Source organism: Podarcis pityusensis (assembly GCF_964106645.2).
Source record: "Podarcis pityusensis genome assembly, chromosome: 11".
Lineage (NCBI taxonomy): Eukaryota > Metazoa > Chordata > Lepidosauria > Squamata > Lacertidae > Podarcis > Podarcis pityusensis.
This window is the reverse complement of record NC_138036.1, coordinates 10,636,101-10,662,076: the sequence shown is the minus strand read 5'-3', so window position 1 is coordinate 10,662,076 and position 25,976 is coordinate 10,636,101. Positions and strand designations below refer to the sequence as shown.

Here is a 25,976-nt window from a genome sequence, read left to right as displayed (position 1 = left end):
AGGGGTGAACATGGTGGTTTTCCATTCATCCCCCTTCCTTATTCGTATCAGGTTGTACGCCCCCCTTAGGTCCAGTTTAGTAAAAATCTTTCCCTTCCTGACCCTTGTCAAAATGTCGTCAATCCTGGGCATAGGGAAAGCCACTGGTTCTGACACTGCATTTAAGGCCCTGAAGTCACACACAAGCCTCGGCTTGTTCGTGTTTTTTTTATCCACAAAAAACACTGGGCTGCCCCCCACCGCCCTGGACTCTCTGATGAACCCTCTCTTCAGGTTCTTGTCAATGAACTCTCTTAGCTCCTGCATCTCTCTGTCTGACATGGCGTACAGCTTGCCTACAGGGAGCTGTGCCCCAGGGAGTAAATTGATTTGACAGTCAAAGGGTCTATGCGGGGGTAGTTGGTCAGCTTCCCTTTCGCTGAAGACGTCGCGGAGATCTGCGTATTGTCGTGGTACCTTCACGTTCTCCGTTACTTCAGTCCCTGCTAGGGTGGCTTGGGCCCCTGCCAAACCCTTTCCCTCTTTGCAGTGTTCTAAGCAATGTGCTGAACCAAAAGAAACCACTCTCTGATGCCAGCCCACCAGCGGATCATGTAACGCTAGCCAGCTCATCCCCAATATAATGGGAGCTCCTCCCAAGGTGGCCACATTAAACGCTATCAGTTCGGTGTGCCTTGCCACCTTCATTATCATTGGGACGGTCTGCAAGCTGACTTCTCCTCCCAACAGCTCCCTGCCATCGATCGTGGTCACCTGCAGGGGGTTGCTTAAAGGGATCGTCTGTATCTGGTGTTCAGCTGCAAACTCTTTGCTCATGAAATTGCAGGAGCTGCCTGAGTCCAACAGCGCCTTTATCTTTAGAGGGTGTCCGTTTGGCAGCTCTAGCGCCACTTCTATCACTAGGGCGGGTTTAGGAGGTTCTGGCGTGGGCACTTTCACTGCTCTTTGGCCTGGCTGCTGTGCCCCGACGGTGGCAGCCAGGCGTTGGCTTTTACTTGCTTCGGTATTTCTTCCTCTCTTCCCTCCACAGCTCCTACCATCCCTTGCCATTCCTTCCTCTGGGGGCAGACTCTGGCAAAGTGACCTGGCTGTTGGCAGAGATAGCATTTCCGGGCGCCTTTTCCCTCCTTCTTTCCCCCCTCACTGGGCTTTGAAACTGCGCGCGCGCGCGCTGTTCCGATTTCCATCGGCTCTGCCGGCGGGAAAGTTGGCTCTGGAATGTCTGGAATGCGGAACTCCTTCCAACGTTCCCCCTTCCCTTCCCGCCTCTCCAATGCTCTCGCCTCTTGGCGCGCTCCTATGGTCAGCGCTGATTTGGTCAGCTGGTCCATAGACTCCGCCCTGGGCGCCCGGGAAAGTTCGTCTTTCACAGCCGAAGAAAGCCCTTCTTCAAAGAGCATTTGAATGGGTTCCGCCGATAGATCCCACCCCAATTTATGGATCAACATGGTGAACTCAGTCCAGTACTCACGGACAGATCGGCTCCCCTGTTTGCAAGCCATTAACTGTCTGCGGACCACTCCCTGTTCAATATCGCTGGAAAACATCAGATCCATGGCGCGAAAGAACTTCATCGTGTCCTTTAGGACGTCACTATTCGCTGCCATCAGGGGTCTAACCCAGTCTCTCGCCCCCTTTTCAAGATGCCCAATCACGAAAGCCACTCGTGATTCCTCGTCAGGGAATTCATCAAACTGCAGATTGAGGGCATATTGCATCTCTGTCCGAAAGCCATGATAGTCTTTAGGCTCCCCCCCAAACTTCTGCACCAATCCTGGTACCTTTCTGACGAGCTGGGTGTCTTTCCCCTTTTTGTCTGCATCCTGAGCCCTCCTCTCCTCAAGCCTCGCCGTCTGCAGCGCTAGCTGGACCTCCAACACCCGGTACCTTTCTTCCAGGCTTGGACCCGCTCCAGCTCCTGCTTCTCCGGTTCCGGCTGGGTTGCTCATGATGCCTTCTCCTGCACAAGCTGCTCACGGAGACTGTCGGAATGCTGTGATGGGACGATGAGCTGCTTGTGTGTAAAATCCTAGTCCCTCAGAGTTTGGTCAAGTTTGCAAACCTCTGTCTGTAACGGAGCCCCTTAAACATGGCTCCGTCAGTCGCTGGCAGATTCCGACAGTGGTTGCTTTCGGAATCGCTTCCAACATAAAAGCTCCTTAACGGAAACACGTCTTCTGGACTCTCTGCGTGACAGTTTCCGGCGAGGAGTGGGTGTCCCTACAGGAGGTCCTGAAACCTCCCCACTGTTTTCGCTGGAAGTGTCTCTGAGCCATCCCTCCAGCTCACTTTCCCTCAGCTCAGCTCCTCTCCCCCTACTGGTTCCCTCTTCAGCTGCTGAGTCTCTCCCAACCTGTGTGAGCCCTTTCACTTCCCTTCCTTCCGATGGCAGTTCCCTGACAGGCAGCATAATAATTCATGTTTTCTTGGCAGCTCACAAAAAATAGTTAATGGTAGATAATACCATAATAAGCAGGCCTTCTCCAAGAGAGTTCATGTCTCGTTCACCATCCTCCTTTATGTGAATGCAAAATATAAAATGGGAAGCTTCTGTCTCACAGATAAGACCGCAGCTCCCCATAAAACAATTGGAACAAAGAATGGAGTTTAGGGCAAGAGGAGATTTGGGGCTGAATATAGAAGATCGGTCCTGGAAGCAGATTCAGGCATGCTTAATGAAAGCCAACGTTCTGCTTCTGAATGCTTGATTATTTTATTTATTTATTTAAACAATTTATATGTCACCTAACTACACCTAAGTGGTTTACAAAGATGTAAAGTAAAAAAAATCAGTTAAAACTGTAAAATCGAATTTCAATTAAAATGCTGGTGATATAATAATAACAATAATAGAAGTATTCAGTAGGCACCGAAAGTCCAGTTCAGCTGTTCTGACCTCAAGTGGAATGGCTCCTGGTGAATATGAGTATAGAATCATAAAACTATAGAATTGTAGAGTTGGAAAGAACTCTGAGGGTCATCCATTCCAATCCCGTGCAAAGCAGGGGTCTCAAGTAGATCATAATGGCAGAAGACCACCCAACCTCTGGTTAAAAACCTCCAAGGAAGGAGAGTCCACAACCTCCCAAGGGAGTCTGTTCCACTGTCTAAAAGCTTTTAGTGTCATAAAGTTCTTCCTTTTGTTCAGTCAGAATTGCCTTTCTTGTAACTTGAAGCCATAGGTTTGGGTCCTAGCCTCCAGAGAAGGAGAAAACAAACTTCCTCCCTCTTCCATGTGACAGCCCATGAGATATTTGAAGGTGGCTATCATATCTCCTGTCAGTCTCCTCTTTTCCAGGCTAAACATACCCAACTGCCTCAACTGTTCCTCATAAGGATTGATTTCCAGACCCTTGATCATCTTAGTTGCCCTCCTCTGTAAAACGTTCTAGCTTGTCAACATCCTTCTTAAATTGTGGTGCCCAGAACAGGACACAGTATTCCAGGTCTCCATCAACTGAAGCCTCTGGATGAGGCCCAAGGGTAGCCCAGCCTACAGCATGTTCCAAAAACCGAGTCTTGAGGTTACCAAAGGATGGATAACCGTGGCCAGCCTTTCCCTGTCCAAGAACAACCATAGCTGATGTATCAGCCATAGCTGGTAAAATACACACCTGAAGAATTTTTGTGAAAACTTTTTTTTTAATCACATGCTGATATGAAAATGTGGAGAATTGAATTTAAGTTTGGAAAAATGAGAAACTAAGAGAAAACAAAATTTGCAGATTCACCATCCCTACTCTCAAGAAATATTTGGCCACTGACTCCATTGAGGGCAAGGCAGGAAGAATACTCCCCCACACCCGGCTAAGGCCCTAGGAAAAACAAGATTCAGGACAAACCTCAAAGGCCTCTTTTTTCTCTGTAGTTGCGATTTAATTTATATTGTACTCATTAAAATTTATAACATGTGGCTTTTAATTGCCCCTCTGACCTCTCTGAGAAGGTTTTGCTTATGCATTCTGTGGGAGATGGTTTCTTTGTACCTTGATTTCAAAATGGTTTACAGGTTCTCAGCGCCTTTTTACATGCTGGTACAATCTGAGGAAGATTAAATAGCCAGAGCCAGTCCAAGACATTTTGCCGCCTGAAGCAGAGCAGCAAATGGCAGCAAAAGGCCAACCAAGTTATTTTGACACCTGAAGTACAAAACCCCACCAGTACCTCTCTCCCACAATGGCAGTAAAATTACAAATGCAACAAATTAAGTAACTTAACAATTGGCTGCTCTTTCATGACACCCAAAATCTGCTGCCTGAAGCGGCCGCCTCAGTCTGCCTAATGGTAGGACTGGGCCTGTTAATCGCTAAGAAGTGCATGCAGTTGTGTTCATACGCAGTTAAACTTGCTGAGTCTGGCTGATCATCCCATTGTGCTTTTTGTTACCGTGCGCTGCTCCAAAGGAATGAGAAAAACAAGAGCAGCAGTTCTAGAAATGATTAAGTGGGGGTGACTTTTCAAATGTCATTTTCAATAGAGGCAAGAGTTAGAATCTGAGAACAAGAAACTGAAAAATGACCTTAACGAGCTGAGGAAAGCTATAGTGGATCGGGTGGCCCAGAACAACTCTTCTAACGATGTCCACGACAGTTACAGCCTCCTCCTGAATCAGCTCAAGTCTGCTAACGAAGAGCTGGAAGTGCGGAAGGAAGAGGTGCTTATTCTCAGGACACAGATTATAAAGGCAGCCCAGCAAAAAGATGCAGGCAGAAATATGGTAATGGACAAGAAAAGCAGGTCCTTCCATTTGTGTGTGTTTGTGTGTGCTTTCTTTTCACCATGTTGCCAACTATCACTGTATCTCAATGGTCGGGCACAGTGGTTTACGGCAAGTCCAAAACCAAAAACGGTCAGGAGGATTCTTTTGAAACAAATTGTTCCAAGTTGCATTGCTGTCTGTCTGCATTGACTGAACTGATATCAAAGACAAAGTGATCAGAAGAAGGGTCTGGGCAAATGTAAGTGACCAATCCCCTGTCGTCATCGTCCCGGTCCATTTTACAAAATATGAATTTCCCCTTTTCAGTTCTGGTTTCTCAGTTCTAGGATGGCTCAGCCACCAATTTCCATTCTTCATATTAAATTGGTGTAGTAATCATTCATTTTTCCCATCATATTTTCGTGAGGTGAGCTAGAGGAATCTTAAAAGATAATTCTTGGTGTTCTCACTAAACTACAACTCCCAGGTTTCTTTGGAGGAATAAAACCGAAATAGGTGTGTGTTGAAAATCTGCCCTCCGTCTTTCCTCTTAACTTCTCTTCAGGCCGAATTCCACTGGGCCCTTCCAGTTCACTTTCCAACTTCCTTCAGACATTGAATGTACCTTGTCGCAAATGTAATAATAATGATTGTGAAACCTTTTGCATGTCAAAAATGTTGCATGTATGACCAGTGTAGAATGAGCAGAGCATGTGGGGAGGGAAATGGAAATTATTGACCGGGAGGAAATATTTCATGGTAGGCTTTTTCTTTTTCAAGGAGTCAAACAGCAACATGCAAACCAGCTGGCCCAATAGTGACAAGCATGTGGATCCAGAAGATGCCATAGAGGCCTATCATGGAGTGTGTCAGACAAACCGGTAAGCCTGTCTTTGTTTATCCATTACTACTGGTCAACACAAGTTGGAATCTGAACCCTCTGTTCATTTCTAAGTAACTGAGGGGGGCGTCATCAGTTGCAGGGTGCCAGCAACAGGTACAATCGTAAACAAAAATATGGATTGCCTCTTATTACAGAAGCATCAAACTACAAACTGTTCAGTGTGTATCCTTCTTGTTTGTGGCCTTTTCACACAAGCACAGAATCTGCTGTTTCATGGGATATTGGTATCCTGAGCATCTTGGCTTCCCTTTCCCTAAAATAAATTTCTAGACCTCATACATTGTGGAGAACAACTCAGAAATGTTTCAATGGTATCTGAGAGAAGCTCAAAAAGCAAGAGGGAGTTGTTGTTTTTAAAAAAAGAATTGCATTGTTCCTAGAAAGGTTCTGAAGAATTTTTTTTCTAAACTTGGCTTTAACTGTTGAAGATATGGGGCCAATTTGCATGGCCTGGTGAGTTGTACTGAGAAATGAAATTGGGAGGGGGGTGGAAGTACAGAATTAGGCCCGCGGTAAAGCAGTTGTGTGACCCTTCTTACACACATAGAGATTGCAAGTCAAAACTGTGTCCTCGGGTATTTTTTACATCACAGCTCCCATCACCCCTAACAGGGGATGATGTGGACTGTAGCCCCAACAACATCTAAGGACCCAATAACGAGGAAGGCTCCTTAAGCCCTCCTTCGCTAGCTTTGCAGTGATGGTGCTTGCATTGCAAATTAGATACATAATGAGTTGACCACTTTGCACGCCAGGTTTTGACAATGGACTACTCAGACTGCTCCTTCATCATGCCAAGTTGGTCATGTGAATTAGTTTGAAATAACAAACCTGAGCTTTTTTTTGCGGATAGGAAAGAAATATGTTGCAAACAGGACACTGTTTCTTACATCTTGATCCCCTTGCATTGTCTACTGTTTTCTTACCTCCAAAGTTACTTCCTTTTTATGTGGATGGGCAGATAGACAGATAGATATTTTAAAATGCCAGTTGGGTGTCCTTCCCTCCCCCAGACATGTATGTCCCTCCCTTCTAATGCATACGCATTACTCAGGATAACGTACAACAGTTAAAATGTCACAAGCTCAGCCTGGCCACTGAGATCTAGCTCCAAGGGCCTTCCTCCTTGGAGGGCCTTCTGCTGGTTCCCTCGCTGTGAGAAGCAAAGTTACAGGGAACCAGGCAGAGGGCCTGTCGCGAATTCTTTGCAGCACTTTAGCAGAAATGCTCAGCGTTCCAGGTTCTTCAGTGCAGTATATTTATTGTGAGCTATATATACAAATATGGGACACGGGTGGCGCTGTGGTCTAAACCACAGAGCCTAGGGCTTGCCGATCAAAAGGTCGGCAGTTTGAATCCCCGCGACGGGGTGAGCTCCCGTTGCTTGGTCCCTGCTCCTGCCAACCTAGCAATTTGAAAGCATGTCAAATGGCAAGTAGATAAATAGGTACCGCTCCTGCGGGAAGGTAAACAGCGTTTCTGTGTGCTGCTCTGGTTCGCCAGAAGTGGCTTAGTCATGCTGACCACATGACCCGGAAGCTGTATGCCGGCTCCCTCGGCCAGTAAAGCGAGATGAGCGCCGCAACCCCAGAGTCGGTTACAACTGGACCTAATGGTCAGGGGTCCCTTTACCTTTATATATACAAATATCTACAGGCTATAATACACGAGCAGTTCATACAGTCAAATAGAGTATCTGGCTGCACCTTAAGGCAAATAGGAAGACCTCTAACTCTCTCTCTCTGACTACACTCCTCTACACCACCCCTTTACTGCTGGACAGGTTTCCCTTTTAAACCAATGACAGCCAATCAACTGACAGCACATTACTGTTGAGTCATTCTGACCCAGCAATTCCATAGAAAGTATTGCAGGCTGATGCAATCAGCCAGTTGCATCAGCTAGCAAACTCAAGCCTGCAGACTTGCTATCTCACACAGCATTCTGTGAATCCCGACAGGGCCTTCTTGGTAGTTGCGCCTGCTATGTGGAACACCCTCCCATCAGATGTCAAGAAGACAAGTAACTATAAAACCTTTAGAAGACATCTGAAGGCAGCCCTGTATTGGGACAGTTTTTAATGTTTGATGTTTTTGCATGTGCTGGAAGCCGCCCAGTCAGATGGGCTGGGTACAAATAATAAAATTATTATTGTTGTTATTGTTATTAGGAAGATGCCTTATACTGGTCCATCTAGCTCAGTATTGTTCACACTGACTTTCAGGATTTTAGACTGCAGGATTTTAGACTGGGGTCTCTCCCAGTCCTGCCTGGTGATTCCCAGTATTGATGCTCTGCCAATGAGCCGTGGCCTTTCCCCGACACCAGTCACATCAATGCTGAGTTTGCTTATACAGAAAAGGTATCGTTCAAATCCAACATTAGGATATGGTGTTCCTGGCTCGAGACTTAACTAGTTCAATCCACCGTGTTGCAGAGTGGTTGGAACGCCTTCTGTGTCAAAGCTACAGTGGAATATAGCTTTTGTAGCAGTACAGGAGACTTATAAGCACTACTTACATCAAAGTAATAATTCATAGACCATGCTGAGGAAAGATGTTTAATAGGAGGGCTGCCAAGCTGTTTCCCCCGAGGCTGGAAAAAGTGTTAAAGAAAAGCAAACCACCAGCTTTATAATGGTAAAATGAGCTAATATATACACATCTTGTGTCCTTGGAAGCCCATCACCCACATTAGCTGCTAAATTTGTATCTTAACTCTCAGCCATGATTCCTCTTTGATTACAGGTTTCCTGCAGACTGAGCTTAATACCCTGAATTTGTGTCTTCCTTTTACAATAACAGAAAAGAGGGAGAGAGATTTACATCACTCCCATGAGTATCCTCCCATCCCTTTATCCATGAAAGCACGCTAAAACGAAAGAGGGAGAGAATAGATGGGGAGGGGGGAGACTGGATAGATAAAGCTGGAACATTCATAAAATTGCTGCAAGCAATCTAAATACTTATTTGACTGTAATTAGATAGCTCCATGTTCATAGTATTCCCCAGATCCCATCACCTTTCCTGCCTTCTACAAACTTAAGCTATCATCTGGGTTTGTAAATGTTGTGGAAGCAAAGGAACTCGTCCAATGATAATAGTATACCTTTTCTTTATTTTCACTTTTTATTTTATGTTGTTCAATTAAACCGTTCTTTGAAAATAATAATTAAAAGAAAACGATGGCTTCCCAAATCCAATTTTGCAGAGATGTGTAGAGAGAAGCTGTTGCTGGGAATCATAGAATTGTAGAGTTGGAAGGGACACCAAGGGTCATCTAGTCCAACCCCCTGAAATGCAGAAATCTCAACTAAAGCATCCATAGCAGATGGCCATCCAACCTCTCCCTAAAAACCTCCAGTGAAGGAGAATCCACCATCTCCCGAGGGAGTCTATTCCACTGTCGAACAGCTCTTACTGCCAGAAAGTTCTTCTTGCCGTTTAGTCACAAGTCACCAGCCGCTCACTAGAGAAGGCTACCAAACCACTCTCTTAGAAAGTGGAACTCAGAGTGGGATCCATACTGGGAATCCTTGGCAACTGGCCAAGTTTCTTGAATTCCAGTCCATTTGACAATCACTGCCGTTCAGCTCTCTGTCCTGAACTCTTGTTGCTGATGCATCTAAAAAGCTTGTGGTCTGTTTTGCAACAGACTTCGGCATCTTTAAAACACAGAAAGTCAACCTGGAGCCCTTCCAGGTGTTGTCGGACTACAACTCCATCATCCCTTACTTTTGACTGGGGTTCATGGGAGTTGGGAGTTCACCAGCACTACATTGGCTACCCCTGCCCCCAAGTAATTTTGCATGTTGCCTACAGTCCTTAAGCAGCCTTTTCTTCCACAATCTGCATGTTTCCACTCTGTAGATCTACTCTGTGAATGTTTCCTTTCTGTCAGATCAGCTCATAAACAGCAGGACAATATCAATTTAAAAGCATAAGCTCAAGAGAGATGCCTCCACAGGGGTTTGCTTCCTTGATGGATGCAAGCCCTAACTGCTTTCCATTTGCAAATGGAGGTTCAGGAGTTATAAATGCCCAGGGCTTGTCATTTACCAGACTTTATATTCAAGGCTAATGGCATGTCCTTGGATTTGTTTCATTCCACAATAATCCAGGAATTGGGGGGGGGCGGGTTTGGCTTCCTTCTACAAATGTCAGCTGTGTGCCAAACTAGGGGTAGGGGGATAGCTCAGTCAGTAGAGCATGAGACTCTTCATCTTATGGCTGTGGGTTCAAGCCTCATGTTGGGCAAAAGATTTCTGCATTTCTGGGGGTTGGACTAGATGACCCTTGTGGTCCCTTACAATTCTACAATTCAATGATTCAATGACCTGCCTAGCCAGCACAGGGATTGTACCAGTTTTTATGCTGGCAGCCCAAATGCACCTACTGCGACTGTCCCAGGAACCAGGTAACAAAACTGGTGACAATAGGACATACCTCTCCAATAGTTTGTACGTGTTCCATAACATATTTTCCCCATAATTTTCTCTTCGGTAGAGCCATTGCTTGCGGGGAGGCATCTGTTTGAGTCTGCTCCTGATTTGAGCTGTAGCATTAACACTCAGAGGAGACGAGTGGAACAGTATAAAATGGTGGGAGGGTGCCAGCATCGCAAAGCTGGAATTGTTTTTGAGCATCTCGGTTGCTTTATTTCAGGGCAGTGAGGCAACCCATTTTTCTCGCAGAGCGAAGGGGTGCGTCTCCCATGGTGCCCCTAATGTGGCAGCGAGACCCAGTTCTTCAGTTAATTGCTCTTCTTCCCTTTTGTAATATCTGAATTTGCGGTAGTTGAGAGCACTGCAACTCATTGAACATAAATGGGCAAGTGTTCTGTTGCTAAGCAGATGATGTTGCTGATGATGTTGTGCCAAAGGACCATGGCTGGTCCTTGCTTGACCCATCTCTCTTAAGCCACAGCTGGAATAAGAAAATGTGACTGCAGCTGCTACACTCAAACCAGCTGGGCAGTTTTTAAGGGCCCTAGCACTAAAATTCAGGCCCTTTATGGACTCGGACACAGTCAGTTGCTATATTCTCAGTATAATCAAGGTTTGCCAAAGTAGCATATGTCTCTGCATTTGTTTAGCAACTGAAAAATGCTCTTCTGTACACCTCTTTATGTGAAATACAGCTCAGGTTTGACATTGGGGCAGATGTGATCTCCTAGTTGTCAACACTCTCCTATTAATGTCGGCCATTGGAGGAGGGGTGTGTGTATGTGTATGTGTGTGTGTGTGTGTGTGAGAGAGAGAGAGAGAGAGAGAGAGAGGAGAGAGAGAGAATTTCTTGGGTGGGTTTTGAGGGTAAGATGCCAGAAAACTGTTCTTAACAAGACTGACAAAGTTGTAACATGTGGGATGGGTGATTCACAGCATTATCACCTTACTGTAATGGTGCTTTTTCTTTAAAAACTGCAATTCTGTGCAGACATCAAGCAGTGGGGGCGGGGGTGGTCGTGATTGCACCTGATAGCAACACATTAATGATAATATTTCCATAGAGGTGCATAACAGCAGGTGCAGTCATGATTTTCCTCCCCCCAATCTTGCCCACTACAATGTGTGGATTGTAATGTTGGCACAGGGCTTGTCTGCTTGAATGCAGTTGAGGCCTCCTTATTCTTCCCATCTCTTGCAGCTGACACTTCTTTTATCTTTCTTTCCTGTCCACTTCTGTTTCCCTTTCCTCTGTCCTTTCTTTCTAGCAAGACTGAGGACTGGGGGTATCTGAATGAAGATGGAGAGCTCGGCTTGGCCTATCAGGGTCTAAAGCAAGTTGCCAGGTCAAATACTTTTACATCTTTTCCTTCTCCTTTCGGACCTTTTCCTACTGTCTCTTTCCAGTGTTTCTCCTTCCCCTCACTTTCATGTGGAACTGGAAATGGACATAATTCACAAAGACCCCAAACTGGATTCCTTTGGAGCTGTTTTGATGTCAAGTCCAGCTTTGCCACTTGGGTAGTGACTGGAACCAGATCTGTGTGTGAGGGATACAAGAGACAGGCTGGACTGATTGATTGATTGATTGATTGATAGCATCAACTATCACTCATCAACAAATAATGGTGGGCACACGAGCATCCATGGGCATCCTGTTGGCAACTTCTGGGTGCTGGCCAGCCAGCTAAATTAGTTTTGAGTTTTCTAGAGTGGAAACGGTCGCCTGCCAGGGCTAGCCAGCCCTAAATCTGAGGAGTGTGTGTGTCTCTTTTTTTCTTAAAGTGGCTAAGGTAGTTCTTCCTCTAGAATAAATAATGGTAATTAAGGATATTTGCATACAGTAGCTTATTTCTTGGATATTTATGCAAAACTTTTAAAATGTTTCTTCTGGGCATCAAATGTTGCACACCCTTCAGCATGCATGCATATTGCAGTATATCATTGTGTGTGACTAATACAGATAGTCACTATTTCAATTTCTGTACACTACTCTATCATCAATTTGATATGGTAGTGAAATAAAAGAATGATTTCAGCCATATATCTTCATATTTTCCCGAGGCACCTTGTCACTTGTTCCAGTTGTACAGATGTTATTTCACACACTAGCGAGTTGTAGATGCAAAAGCCTCCGATCAATTTTCTAAGTATCTTACGTTTTCAGTTTATTCCATTCCCATTATTACTAGGGAGTGGGGGGGGGGGTATTTGGTGTGTTTTTTTGTAAGGAACAGCACAGCTGAGGAGAAAAGAGGACAAGTCAAGGGCATGAAAGTGCTTCCAAGCCTTTTTCTCTCACACATCTACGAGGTCTAAAAAACCTGCTCTTGTATTTAAATCTAGTGCTGAGATTCTTAGAAGGCAAGTGTTGCCTTTGCTTGTGCATGTGGAAATGCACACAAAGCCTGGATATGAACAGAAGGGCCAGTTCAGGATTTTGCGGACCTTAAGCATATCTTCCGTACGTGCCATCTCCTTTCTTAAAGTAGAGCCCATAATCTGGCACTGACAACCTAGCAGGTATAGCATGCCTTGTGCAGAGATGTCTTTTGTATGAATCTTGACTAAGGCAGCCACAAAGAGCTTTATGCATGCAGTAATTCAGTTGCATTGCAACTGCCGGTGTCCCTTACCATGTGCTGGTTTCTATCTCAAACATCCCAGCATTTCACATCTTTGCACTACTGTGTCCTACTGTTTTAGCCCAAATCCAGCTTTCAGCATGCTGATTTTTTGTTGCTGTTGTTGAATTCGGTTTATAGTAGCCTACATACACAAAACCACCTCGCAGCAGTCTGGCATGTTGGTACCCAGGCAAACTTTTTCCCAGGGAGTGAGCCAGTCATGTCAAGAAGTCCACCTACAAGGATGCCTTTGGAACCTGGGCCAAAGCTGCTTGACCCTTGAATAGCTTCCCAGGTTGCCTCGCTGCTGATCACAATCCTATATTAGTAAACTCAGTGTCTAGAAACCGCTGAGTCTACATTTGCAGGTAGAGTCCCGAGGAGTGGACTGTACCACTTCAGACTCCAGCTATCTGCAAGTAGAAAACTAGTAAATCAGAGAGAAGGCTGCTCTGATTTTCTGTTTGTGGGGAGGCCTTTTTAAGGTATATGTGCTGATAAAACAAGCACAGGGAGCCTTTAAAAAACATGGGGAAGAATTCTGAAGGCATCCCCCCCCACACACACTTGCAGTGTGAAGTGGTTCAACCTACTCAAAACCTTAGGGTTCTACCTCCTGCCTAGATCAGGCTGTCAGAACAGATTGATGAATGTTTGCAGCCTTGCTTTTAGAATCTCTTGTGAAAGGTTTTTTTGGGGGAGGGGGTTAAGTAGCAGAGGTTTCAATTTAGCAGACTCTAATTGGCACCTTTAAGAATCAATTTAGCTTACCAAACGTTAACCTTACCAGCACACCCAACAGTGCAGGCATATACGGGAAAGCTGTAACCTTTTTCAGGGATGAATCACACTTTTCGCTGGAGTGGGTGGGAAAGGAGTCAGAAATGCAAAGAATTGTTTCGCGCAACCCCTGGTACGGAAAGTGCTGCATGTTCCTTAATTTATTGTTTGTGCAGAATTGCACAGTGTGCATTCATTTAGAAGAGGGTTATTTTTTGTGATTTAAAGCCTCTCTTCCACTTTGCTATTGAAAACCATGGTTTTAATTTCCCTTTGGCACAGTCTGTGTAGGTTTTCTTTCACCCTTTTAACTTCCATTATTCAAGTTGCCTCATTTTAAAATAAAATCATATATATATATATATATATATATATATATATATATATATATTATAGGCATTTCAAACTTTTTTGTACAGCAGGATACAACAGAGTTCATAAATGTAGTGTTTAGGTTTTCAAAATGACTTAATGGCGTTTTGAGCCTCACCTGGAGACCTTTTAAAGAGACCTCAGAAATAATTCATATCTCATCTTCTGAATAAGAGACCAATTCAGAAAAATAATAGCTTAACAATTTGAGGTACAAGACAAATAAGGTGATACCTTTCGGAGGGTGGAGGGACCAGGTTCCCTTGGGTTAAAATGTATCCAAATTCAGAATGTGTTCACCATTCTCTGGAATCCCCTGATACTCTAGACCCACAGAAATGTGGAGATAGCAGGATCTGTGGCAACATAACTTGCAGGCCCAGTTGTTTATAGGGAGGAGATTGTGGGACTCACCCACCCTCCTTGCAGCAGTTTTCCAGGAAAAGCAGTTTTTAAATAAGAACTTAATTTTCTAATAAGAACAATAGGTCAACAGCCATAAGAAGAACCCTCCTGGATCAGGCCAGAGACCCTTATAGTCCAGCATCCTGCTCTCACAGTGACCATCCAGGTGTCTATGGGAGAAGCTTGCAATCTGGACTCGAGGTAGAACATAGCCAACTTGACTAGTAACTACAGATGGCTGTATCCTCCATTCGTATGTCTAATTCGCTTTTGAATCCTTTTCATGTTGGTGGCCAGCGCCAACTTTTGTGGGAGCAAATTCCAATGTTTAACTGTGCTCTAAAGCACAGGGGCTTTTTCCTGCAAAGGTCCCCGGCACGTGTGCTTTGGTCTCTTTGAACCTGGCACTTTCGTGGCCTACTTCTACCCCTATTCAGGCAATCTTAAACTTTTTTGCACTCATTCTGTAAGGAGGATTTATCCTGAACTGGACACTCCTTGGCTCCTATGAGCTTTCCCCCAGCGATCAGTCTCTACCTCCGAGAAAGACGAATGAGGGCTACCCCTCTCTACAAAATGAAGGAAGCATTATCTATCTGATAGAGATGCTGGTGGTTAGAGGGGGTCCTGGGCCAATTACTTTTGGCCCCCTCCCCAATTCTGGCCACACTGCTTTTCTCCTTCAGAGAGGGAAATGGGCAGGGAACCTCTCTCAGTCCTGGCTTGGTGGAGAAGCGGGAAAGGCCCTTCTTCTGTGCTGCTCCCGGCAACTTTGGAACTCCCTCCCAAGAGAAACTAGGCTGGCTTTGTCCTTGTTGTCCTTGAGCTGGCAGGCAAAGACCTTCTTGCTCCAACAGTTCCTGGCTGTTTTTAATGAAAGGGTTGGTGCTGTCGTGTCTTTATTGTAATTATTGGTGTGGTTTTAATAGATTGTTTATATGTATAAATTTTTTTTTTGATTCTATCAACGTTTAATTGTTTTTTAATTACTGGTTTTTCTATGGTTTTAGCAGTTCTTAATTTAGAGCTGCCTTGAGTCCTGTCAGGGAAAAAGGCAGGGTATAAATAAATATGTAATGTGATGATAATAACTTTTAAAAGGCTTGCGCCATGAACAGTGGCATGAATGAGCCCCTCAGAAAGCGCCCCCCCCCCCCGGAAGTGTGGCTGGTTGCTTCCTTCTTGCTGGAGTGGCTTCAGAATTTTTGCATTTGTTTTAATTCATCTTTATTATATTTTAAAACACATAAAAAGGAAAGGGAAAAAATATTGCCGCTGTCAAAACATTATACACTTCAGTGAAACAAACTGACACAAACTAAGATTGTTGTGGGATTAAGTAACTGAAAGAAAGAGAGGAGGAGAAAAAAACGATAAATAAAACAAAATGAGGTAATTGTTTTAAAGAATAAATCAAAAGCTCTTCAGTGTATACCATATCCAAAACATACCCATCGGAAGGGTTAGTTTGCTATTCATTTCTCTCAGAACGGATGATTTGAAAATAAAATACAAAGTTTCTACATAAAAATTAAAACTTTTTTTTTGCTATTTTAGATACATTGTGTGAAAAGGAAAGGAGAATCTATGTCAACCAAACTTTATTGTATGCCTGTAATGGGAATTGTCCATGCTCTTCAATATTAGTAAATATTATAAAATCAGACCACTCCACAGTAAAGTTATCTTTCTTAGTTTGACCTCATACAATCCTCAGCTGTACCAGCACTGTATCCTGTACCACTTGATACCAATTTGACAATGTAGCGCTGGAAAGAACTTTCCAATACCTAACGATAACAATCCTTGCAGCTTGTAACCTATGCCCAATACAAACTCCTTAGTGTGTCGTTCTTCACAACAGCTAGCTTTACAGAAATATTTTACAGAAGAGTGGCTTCAGAGCTGATGCAGTGTTGTCACCTAGCAACTGCCCTCAACTCTTAAAGGGGGCTCATTTCCCTCTGAGAATCCATGCCCCACCCATAGTAGTTCATAGAGTCAACGAATTGTAGAGTTGGGAGGGACCCCAAGGGCCATCTAGTCCCTGCAAGCAGAAATCTTTTGCCCAACGTGGAGCTCACACTCACAAGGTTAAGAGTCTCGTGCTCTGCGGACTGGGCTATCCTAATCGTATCCCTCGTGTCCGGTTGTTGTGCGGTTTCTTTGTTTCTTCCGGACCTTGGCTTTGAGAGGTCAAGTGATTTTGTGATTTCTCTGTCTTCCCCCACTTCGCCTCCCCCCCCCCCCAGGCTCCTTGAGGCCCAGCTCCAGGATCAGAGGAGAGAGCATGAAGAGGAAGTAGAAACGCTGAAGGAGCAAATGGGGACCTTGAGGGAAGAGATGGAGAAACAGCAGGAGGTCTTCTTCCAGACATTGCAGCTGTCGCCAGAAGCCCAAGTGGAGTTCGGAATACAGCAAGAAATCATGCGGCTGACCAGCGAAAACCTGGTATGGTTGGACTGGCAGAATAATAATAATAATAATAATAATAATAATAATAATAATAATTTATTATTTGTGCCCCGCCCATCTGGCTGGGTTTCCCCAGTCACTCTGGGCGGCTTCCACAAATACCAAAAATACACTAATATGTCATACATTAAAAACTTCCCTGAACAGGGCTGCTTTAAGATGTCTTCTGAATGTCAGGTAGTTGTTTATCTCTTTGACATCTGATGGGAGGGCGTTCCACAGGGCGGGCACCACTACCAAGAAGGTCCTCTGCCTGGTTCCCTGTAGCTTTGCTTCTCGCAATGAGGGAACCGCCAGAAGGCCCTCGGCGCTGGACCTCAGCATCCGGGCAGAATGATGGGGGTGGAGACGCTCCTTCAGGTATACTGGGCCGAGGCCGTTTAGGGCTTTAAAGGTCAGCACCAACACTTTGAATTGTGCTCGGAAACGTACTGGGAGCCAATGTAGGTCTTTCAAGATCGGTGTTATATGGTCTCGGCGGCCGCCCCCAATCACCAGCCTAGCTGCCGCATTCTGGATTAGTTTCCGGGTCACCTTCAAAGGTAGCCCCACGTAGAGCGCATTGCAGTAGTCCAAGCGGGAGATAACTAGAGCATGCACCACTTTGGCGAGACAGTCTGCGGGCAGGTAGGGTCTCAGCCTGCGTACTTTGGCTCTTCCTGCTGTGGATTGCTGCAATCGTGCTATGGGAGAAAAGACCCTGTCTCAGAGACAGGGGAGAGGAAAGAGTTGCCTGCACACCTCTGTCTTTGGAGCTGCCCTCTCTTGTAATGTCTGAGTCTCCTTTCAGTTACGTTCCAAGGGCAAGGTTCAGTAAGATGAGCCATGCTGGATCAGACCAAAGGGCCATCTAATCTGGCATCCTGTTCTCACAGTGGCCAGTCTGATGCCAGTGGGAAACCTGCAGGAAATGCATGGGTGCAACAGCCCTCTATCCGTCTTGTACTGTCTAGGGAGATGGTTGTGTGTAGCAGCCCAGTAGGTGAGAGCTTTCGTTTCCACTATACAGATGCAAACCATTTTGTGTGCAGAGGAGAAGACTTCCCACATAGGGCAGCTTACAAATCATGTTGTATTCAAAACAGTAACTAAGCAACTGCCAAATGTCTGAATCCGTAGCAGGGCTGCAAAGGATTGATATTCTACCCAGCGTTGGGCAATACGGACCATCAACCCTAAGGCAGCTCCTTATAATTTATAGATACATTGCAGATGTTTCAGGAAGATGTCAGGGATAACTAAGTTGTGTACAGTGGTACCTCAGGTTAAGTACTTAATTCGTTCCGGAGGTCCGTTCTTAACCTGAAACTGTTCTTAACCTGAAGCACCACTTTAGCTAATGGGGCTTCCTGCTGCCGCCGTGCCGCCAGAGCACGATTTCTGTTCTCATCCTGAAGCAAAGTTCTTAACCTGAAGCACTAGTTCTGGGTTAGCGGAGTCTGTAACCTGAAGCGTATGTAACCTGAAGCGTATGTAACCCGAGGTACCACTGTATGTCCCTGATGTGGCGTCTTGAGAGGGAGAGATTTTCATAGCAGGAGAGAGAAACATAGGTGCTGTGTTAAAGCACCGGTCCATGCAACCTATCACATAGATAGGCAATGTAGTGCCCTCTTGATATTGTGAGACTCCCATCAGCCCCTGCCAGCATAGCCAGTGGTTAGGAAAGATGGAAGTTGTGGTTCAACAACAGTAAAAGTTGTCTGACAGTAGAACCCTAGGGAGGCTGTGCACTCTCCTTCCTCGGAGATTTCTAAGCAGAGGTTGGATGGCCATCTTTCATGGATGCTTTACTTGAGATTCCTGCATTGCAGGGGGTTGGACTAGATGACCCTCAGGGTCCCTTCCAACTCTATGATTCTATGAACATCTGGAGAGCACCACATTGGCTACTCCTGGCCTAGCATTACCTGCTCTTTCCTGACAGCAACTTTCCAGAAATTCAGGCATAAAGTGTTTCCCATCACCTGATCCTTTTAACCAGAGAAACCATAGATTGGGCCTGGGACTTCTGAACGCAGAGCATATGCTCTTATCACTGAGCTATGGCTTTATACCTGGAGATATTGCGGTCTGTAGAGTAGGGGGCCCTCTAGCGCGAAAGAATGTAGAGAGCTTATGGGGATCAATTTGCTTGCTGCTGCTTCTTGTGCTCCACAGTGGCATCTTATTAGGAAAACTTTTATCACTTCCAAGCAGATGTGTCAGAATCATTTAAATATGAACGTCAAGAACTGTGGCAAAAAGCACTGAGGTGGCAAATTGTAAATTATTATGTACCGTGTTTTGCTTCCCCTGGAAGTCGGGAATCAGTGACCTTAGGTTGTTTCTTTGGCTAGGCAGAGGGCAACAAAGACTGACTGATTGACAAGCAATAATTGGTAGGAGGAAGCCTTGTCAGATAAACCACTAATTCCCTGATTGTTCTTAATGTAATTATTTATGTTGGGAGCAAGGTTTTGTGGCATGCCGTGGAGAGACCTGCTTATTGCTTAACCCGTTGGCAGAAGCTCCAGCAATCGAGGGCTGTCAAAGAAACACTTCCCATTTTCTTGCCAGGATTGTTGTTCTTTGCACGCACAGCTTTAATTAGTACTTATGAAGCATCTCTAAACTCCAGGCACTGTGCGAAAACTACAAACATGCGGCTAGCCTTGCATAGATTTCCTGCACAGCTGAGGATCAAACTACATGTCACATTAGCTTCATGGAAATGTTTCATACAAATTGACAGTCTGTGAGCAGTGAACTGATCTTGATCACGAATCTAGCATGGGGGTAAAGGGGCTTTGCCACCACAGTCTGAGTCAGTATTGGTGGGAACATGCCTTAAATTGGCATTAGGATAAAAAAATTATCCATTGAAGTGAATGGGAGACACACACCCCTCCCCACTGCCGGTACAGAAGGCCTTATGTGGTTTGGGAACACAGCAGGGGACAAATGGTTAAAGCACTCCTAACCCTGACACTAGGGTCCTGTTCCAGATTTGAGAATCACGTGGGCAATTTGTGTGTGCGTACGTGTGTTTAAAAATCCTAAACCCTGCCCTTGAAGAAACCACTATGTATCTAATGTAATGAGAAGACAATGCAGCCTTCTTCTTTTCCTTCCCTCTACTTGCAGCCCAAACATTGCAAGGAAGGCTTTACTGCTTCAAACTGCTGATGGTATAATCTGGGGGTTTTTGTGTGTGTGTTTTTTTTTAACTGCTGAACCACGCTGTCTCCATCTTCTACACGGAATCAAGCTTTTGATAACGTTACAGCTAGATCAGGCAGGCAGTCGAGCAGCAAGGAAAGAGAGAACACGATAACTGGCTCCTTAAAATAATTCAGCCTCACCCTGAGCAACTTGACAAATTACTCACTTTACTATTATATGAAAAGCTCACAACGCATGATTGATTGGTCTGGTGCAGACTGAAATGGACCCTGAAAGAGAAATCAATGTACAGCTTTAAAAAGCTGCTGGTGTGTTTAGGGTCTCTTTTTTTAAAAAAAAAAAAGTTAGACAACTTCTTTCTGGCTGAAGAAGACAACAATTTCCTTAGACCTTTCTGCTTATTTTATTTGTTGTATCTGTGTGCCTTGTCCTTCATTCTAGATATTCAGTTCAGCTTAGAAATTGGGCTTCTCCCATTTAATCCTCACTAAACCCCATGAGGTAGTTTGGGCTGACAGCCTGTGATTCATCCCTAAGACCATCCAGTGAACTTGGTGTCTGAGCAGGGATTTGAAGCCTGTTCCCTCTGGTCCAACTGCCCAAAATACCACACTGGCTCTCCCTAGCAGTTTTTATTCATGGGCATGTGCCAGCAATTTACCCCATGAAGATGGTGACCTTGTTCACACACTTTTAGACCATAGTTGAACTGTGGCTTCAAGGTGAATGTGCAATGTGCACTGATGCACACTGCTGAAATTGGAGGTGCTTTACTCTTCCCCTGGTCCTATTTCTGAAAGCTAAACCATCCTCTGGTTTGGCGTTTATGTCCAAAGCCAGGGTCATTATTTCCAAACCTGTGAGTGGTCAGCAAGGTTTCTTTTGGGCTCACTGCTCATGCTTTCTCTGGACAAGACAAACCACAAACCCAGGTTCAGGTGTGACACTCATGCCACAGCTCATGGCTTGCTTCCTAGAAGCAGCGGGGAAGAGCAAACCACCAGTGGTTTTTTAGCAGCATGCACCAGCAGGCTGCAAGCCCTAGGCTCTGTGGGTTGGACCACAACACCACCTGCATCCCATCAGAGGGCCAGCGGTTCGAATCCCTGCAACGGGGTGAGCTCCCGTTGCTCGGTCCCTGCTCCTGCCAACCTAGCAGTTTGAAAGCATGTCAAAGTGCAAGTAGATAAATAGGTACCGCTCCGGCGGGAAGGTAAACGGCATTTCTGTACACTTCTCTGGTTCCCTTTACCTTTTACCAGCAGGCTGCATGTTCAGTTAAACTACAGCTTAGTTTGACTGTGGTATAAACTTTACCTGAGGGAGCGCCCCATATGGAAATCCTTGAACCGGTGAGCTTTTTAGCTCTACCCCTTCCTGTCACGTAATTTCCTGCCATGTGAACAGGGAAACTGACAAGCAGGAAACCACAAACCATGAATTAACTATGGGAAAACCTCAAAAAGCACAATGGGGAACTATCTCCTGATCAGTCACCAAGCCTTCAACGCTGCTTTCTGCAAGGTTCCTATCTGCTGTACGTCTCTCCTTGCTCCGCACCTGATGTGTCAACCTGCATCAGGCCAAATTAGGCCCACAAATTTGGTCAGGGGTTCCCTACCCCTGTGAATGAGGCCAGTCTGAATGTGGAAAGGAGACAGAACAGCATTATGGACTGGGTGTGCCAAACTAAAACCAGGATTCCTTGCATACTCATTAGTGGAATTGTTAGTGCTTCTAATTTCCAGTCATTTTCATGCCTCCCATAAATTTAAGCTGTAAGCCCTGGGAAAGGGCATACAACTGGAACTCCCTGTAGCTAGAGAGAAACGCCAAACCCTTGGAGGTAAATGCAACACTGGGGGGGGGGGGAGGTGTTTCTAGCTATGACAGGCCCTTTTATTACATTTTAGCATGTTTTCCGATTACCTGTTCAAAGTGGGAACGCCCTTGCTGGGGACTGTTTTAATGCAAATCAGTAAAGGGAGTGCCACAAACCATTTGCTGGTTTTGTGTTTGCACGGCTGAAGCAGAGCGTTTGGCAGCAGCGCACACAGACTTTTGCTCTGTTAGCCAAGTGAAGCAGTTTAACTTGATTACAGATGTCATTCCTGTCTTTCAGGATCTCAAAGAGCTGCTGGAAAAACTGAAGAAGAATGAAAGCAAGCTGAAAAAGCAGCTCAAGATTTACATGAAGAAAGTCCAAGATTATGAAGGTAGGTCTGGCTTGAGATGTTCCTGCTGTAGATGAGAAGTCAACAGAACTCCGTTGTGTTCCTTTCCCCATAACAGAGAGTTCAGTTCAACTGAGCGGCTTGTGCATCTTTAAACCAACAGAAAGCCAGAAACTCTGAGGCTGCAGCAGATGATATGATATTAAGGTGTAAATCAGGATATTGATTGGAAGACCAAGGAGAGTTATGCATAGGGGGAAGGAACGGTCAGGAACCTTAAGAGCCAGAGTCCTTGTTACTCATTTGGTAGGTAGATGTTGTCAGGATACAAGGGTATATAGGTGCCATCAGTCATCTCACCCCCACTATAACATCCCACAGTCTTGATAGACTGGGGTGCACAATTCTTGCCTATAAAAAGGGACAGGAGCTGGACTGCTTTAAAAAACAGTTCTCATGGTGCCTCCCTGTGGCCCTTTTCGGTCCTGCCTTCCTTTGGCTTTTGGTACTTCCAATATCGAGGAAGCACTCCACCTCCTGGTGCCTCTTGAATAAATTGCACCTATTAAGGGAACCCTGTATATTTACAGCAGCAGTTGAAATGCCTCAGCAAGAAAGGAACATGGAAAGAAGACATCTGTGCAGCCCTGTAATTCTTTTTATCTTGGTGGCTTGACAGATCGATTAGCTACGCCAGGCTTTGATCCGAAGGACTGGTTTTGGAAAGCTGGTCATTAAATGAAATTAAGCCTAATGAATAGGGGATTCTGCATCGTGGCAGCTGGAGCAGATGGTTCTTGTCACTGTAATTTACATGCATCAAAGTGACACTTGCCACATTATTTGAATTGTGCCTTAATATCCATTTTCCTAATAAATATCACGGCTGCGCCCCTCACCAGGGTGCCACAGCGGTTATTCTCTATGGTAAGCCACTTTAAACAGTGTTAACACGCAAAAAGCATCAGTACGGTCACCATCTCCCTGTACAGTTAAAGAGCAGAGCTTCTCTTTTTCCTGTGAACACAGCAGTTTTGTCTAATGGCTGCAGCTGAGATGTCCACTAGGGACCAATCCAGGAAGTCAGGACTTAATGATGAGCACCTTGGACCAGGTTTGAGAGTGGGAGGTGGGCTGCACATACGATTTAGTTGTTGCGGCCAGATCTTCTCTCTCACACAGAACGGTTATTTATTTATCTATCTATTTATCTATTTATCTATTAAATTTGTATGCTGCCCTTCATCCATAGATCTCGGTGCGGTTCACAACATCAAAACACAGTACAGCAACACAAAGCACATGATAAAAACAAGAACAAAAAAACAACAAAGCAATACAGAGGGCAGCTTGCCATATCTTACTATGCCAAGAACCAGTGTGGCGCTGTGATAAAAGAGTGTTGGGACACCAGGCCTCAAATCCCTGCTCAGACATGAAACTCGCTAGGTGACCTTGGGCAAGTCATAGTCTCTCGGCCTAACCCACCTCACAGGGTTGCTGTGAGGATAAAATGGTGAGGGGGGGGGGAACCATGCGCACTGCCTTGTGCTCCTTGGAGAAAAGATGGGATATATTTGTAACAGTAAATCAAATTTTAAAAAATAAATACATGATAGCATCCAAATAAGTGTATGGGATCTGTAGCCATTGGCAGTTAACTGCAAATTAGCAGTGAGCTTCTCGGTCCATTAATGGACTTGATGATGATGCAACTTTTTGTGATTATGAGTGATCACAAGATCCATTTTTATTAGCAGGTGTGTATACTTAGACGTAATTCCCACTTGGTTCAGAGCTGCTTACTCCTGCATAAGTGTGATTACGAAAGCCTCTGGAGAGGTTTCTTTTGTTCATGTAGGGAAGGAATGGACAAGAAAGGAGAGGATATAACAATGCCAGGGCATGCAACTGTTGGCACCTATAGAGCTTGTGATTCTTTCTCACAAACAGATGTGGGGAAGTAAACCTGGGCCGGAGCTATACCAGACCTTAGGAGAAGGCTCATCTCATTGAATGCTTCTGCATATTAAAGTACTTACCTGGGCATGGAAAACAAGGGAGATGAGGCATGCGCTAGCCTTCTGTGTGCAAGTAAGGCTTTCGTATGGAGGAGCATTAAATCATTGGAGCCATATGCCCCACCCATAGTCTGAAGAGAGATGACACACACACAGCCTCACTTTATCAGCTTTTTGTGAGAACTTAAGCACAGACATGGGACGCGGGTGGGGCTGTGGGTTAAACCACAGAGCCTAGGACTTGCCAATCAGAAGGTCGGCTGTTCGAATCCCCGCGACGGGGTGAGCTCCTGTTGTCCGGTCCCAGCTTCTGCCACCCTAGCAGTTCGAAAGCACGTCAAAGTGCAAGTAGATAAATAGGTACCGCTCTGGCGGGAATGTAAACAGCATTTCCGTGCACTGCTCTGGTTCGCCAGAAGCGGCTTAGTCATGCTGGCCACATGACTCAGAAGCTGTCTGCGGACAAACGCCGGCTCCCTTGGCCAATAAAGCGAGATGGAGCACCGCAACCCCAGAGTCGGTCACGACTGGACCTAATGGTCAGGGGTCCCTTTACCTTTAAGCACAGACATCAGTCCAAGTTCAGTTAGCTTTGGTGCCTTTCCAACACTGAGCCCCAGTTAAAGTGGGCAGTGGAATTCATGCCAAGGGAGGTGAGAAGGAAGTGTGCAATTCTGTGGCTCGCTCCTGATCTCCTAACCACGGGTAAGAAATCTCCCTGCAGCAGTCCTCTCTCGGAGACCGCCAGCTTGAAATGGACCAAACCAGAAGGCCCTAGCTGCTTTTCAAGGCTGCTGCTTTAAGCCTGCCTGTAAGGTATCTGCGCAGCATTGATCATTTAGCAATTTACTTTGATTCAGCGTCAGCTCATCTGTTTTCTCTCCGCAGCCGATCAAGTTGTCGAACAGACTGAAAAGCGGCGGCATGAACTCAACAGACAGGTCACTGTCCAAAGGAAGGAGAAAGATTTCCAGGGAATGCTGGAGTATTGCAAAGAAGATGAGCCGCTACTTGTGAAAAATCTCATTACAGGTAATGCTCTTGGCTTTGCTTGTCAGGCCTAGTTATTAAAAGAAACCTCAGAGATTCCCCAGTAGGAACAGCAGGCACACTTCCCTGAAAGATCTACTGAAGTTGCCCTGTAATGGGCAGCTGCAGGGAAAGGACATTTGCTCTGAAACAACAGAAACAGGTGGGGTAGGGGTGAACCCCATTTCCAGGCAAGCCATGGGACCAGGTTTATTGAAGTAGGCTGTTGCTGAAGGAAAAAGAGGGGGGGAGACTCTCTTCCACCCGGTAATTCAAGCACTGTTTATAAGGTGCACTTTCTGTTTTGTGTGGTGGTCCCAGGAAGTCCGACCATGTCAAGTACTTCTTCACACAGCGCACAATTGATTTGTGGAATTCACTATCCAAAGGCCATCAAAAAGGATGTGACCAATCCACCACAGATAGGTCTGTCTATGGCTGTTAGCTGTAGAGCCTGGATGGAATATCTCAGCATTGCAGGAAAGGAGGACTGCCTTCCGAGCTTCCTGGAAGCGTCTTGTTGGCCAGGATGATGGACTGGATAAATCTTTAACCTGATCCCGAAGACTTGGCTATTTTGTAGTGTGCACCTGAGAACACTTCCCAGAATACTCTGCAACGTGCAAGGGTTTCACAGCAGAAGCACAAAAATTTGACAGCAAGCAAATTATACGGTGTTCCCTGGAAAGCAGGACTGAGTGTCTGCTGCTGCAGAATTGCCAAACCTAAGCAGGTGCAAAAATGATCAGGATCTACTGGAAACCCCGTGTAGAAATCAGATATCATTCTGGTTTTTAAAAGGATTTAAAATAGCTTGTAAAGTATTTAAATCATCAGATTTAAATCCCTCTTACACACTGAGGTTTTTTTTACTGCAATAC

The 25,976-nt window shown here is 45.3% G+C and overlaps 1 protein-coding gene across 3 annotated transcripts in view; it reads left to right on the top strand.

Annotated features, from left to right (window-relative positions):
- MYO5B (myosin VB) overlaps nt 1–25,976 on the top strand; it is a 307,859-nt gene that overhangs the window by 270,628 nt on the left and 11,255 nt on the right. The window contains exons 28-33 of one of the 3 annotated variants that reach the window (XM_080973376.1): nt 4,478–4,717; nt 5,480–5,580; nt 11,316–11,393; nt 16,484–16,682; nt 21,994–22,087; nt 24,955–25,098. In XM_080973376.1, the coding sequence (XP_080829502.1) occupies nt 4,478–4,717; nt 5,480–5,580; nt 11,316–11,393; nt 16,484–16,682; nt 21,994–22,087; nt 24,955–25,098 (856 nt within the window). The remainder of the gene's footprint in view (nt 1–4,477; nt 4,718–5,479; nt 5,581–11,315; nt 11,394–16,483; nt 16,683–21,993; nt 22,088–24,954; nt 25,099–25,976) is intronic. The other 2 variants (XM_080973377.1, XM_080973378.1) reach the window with 2 other exon arrangements.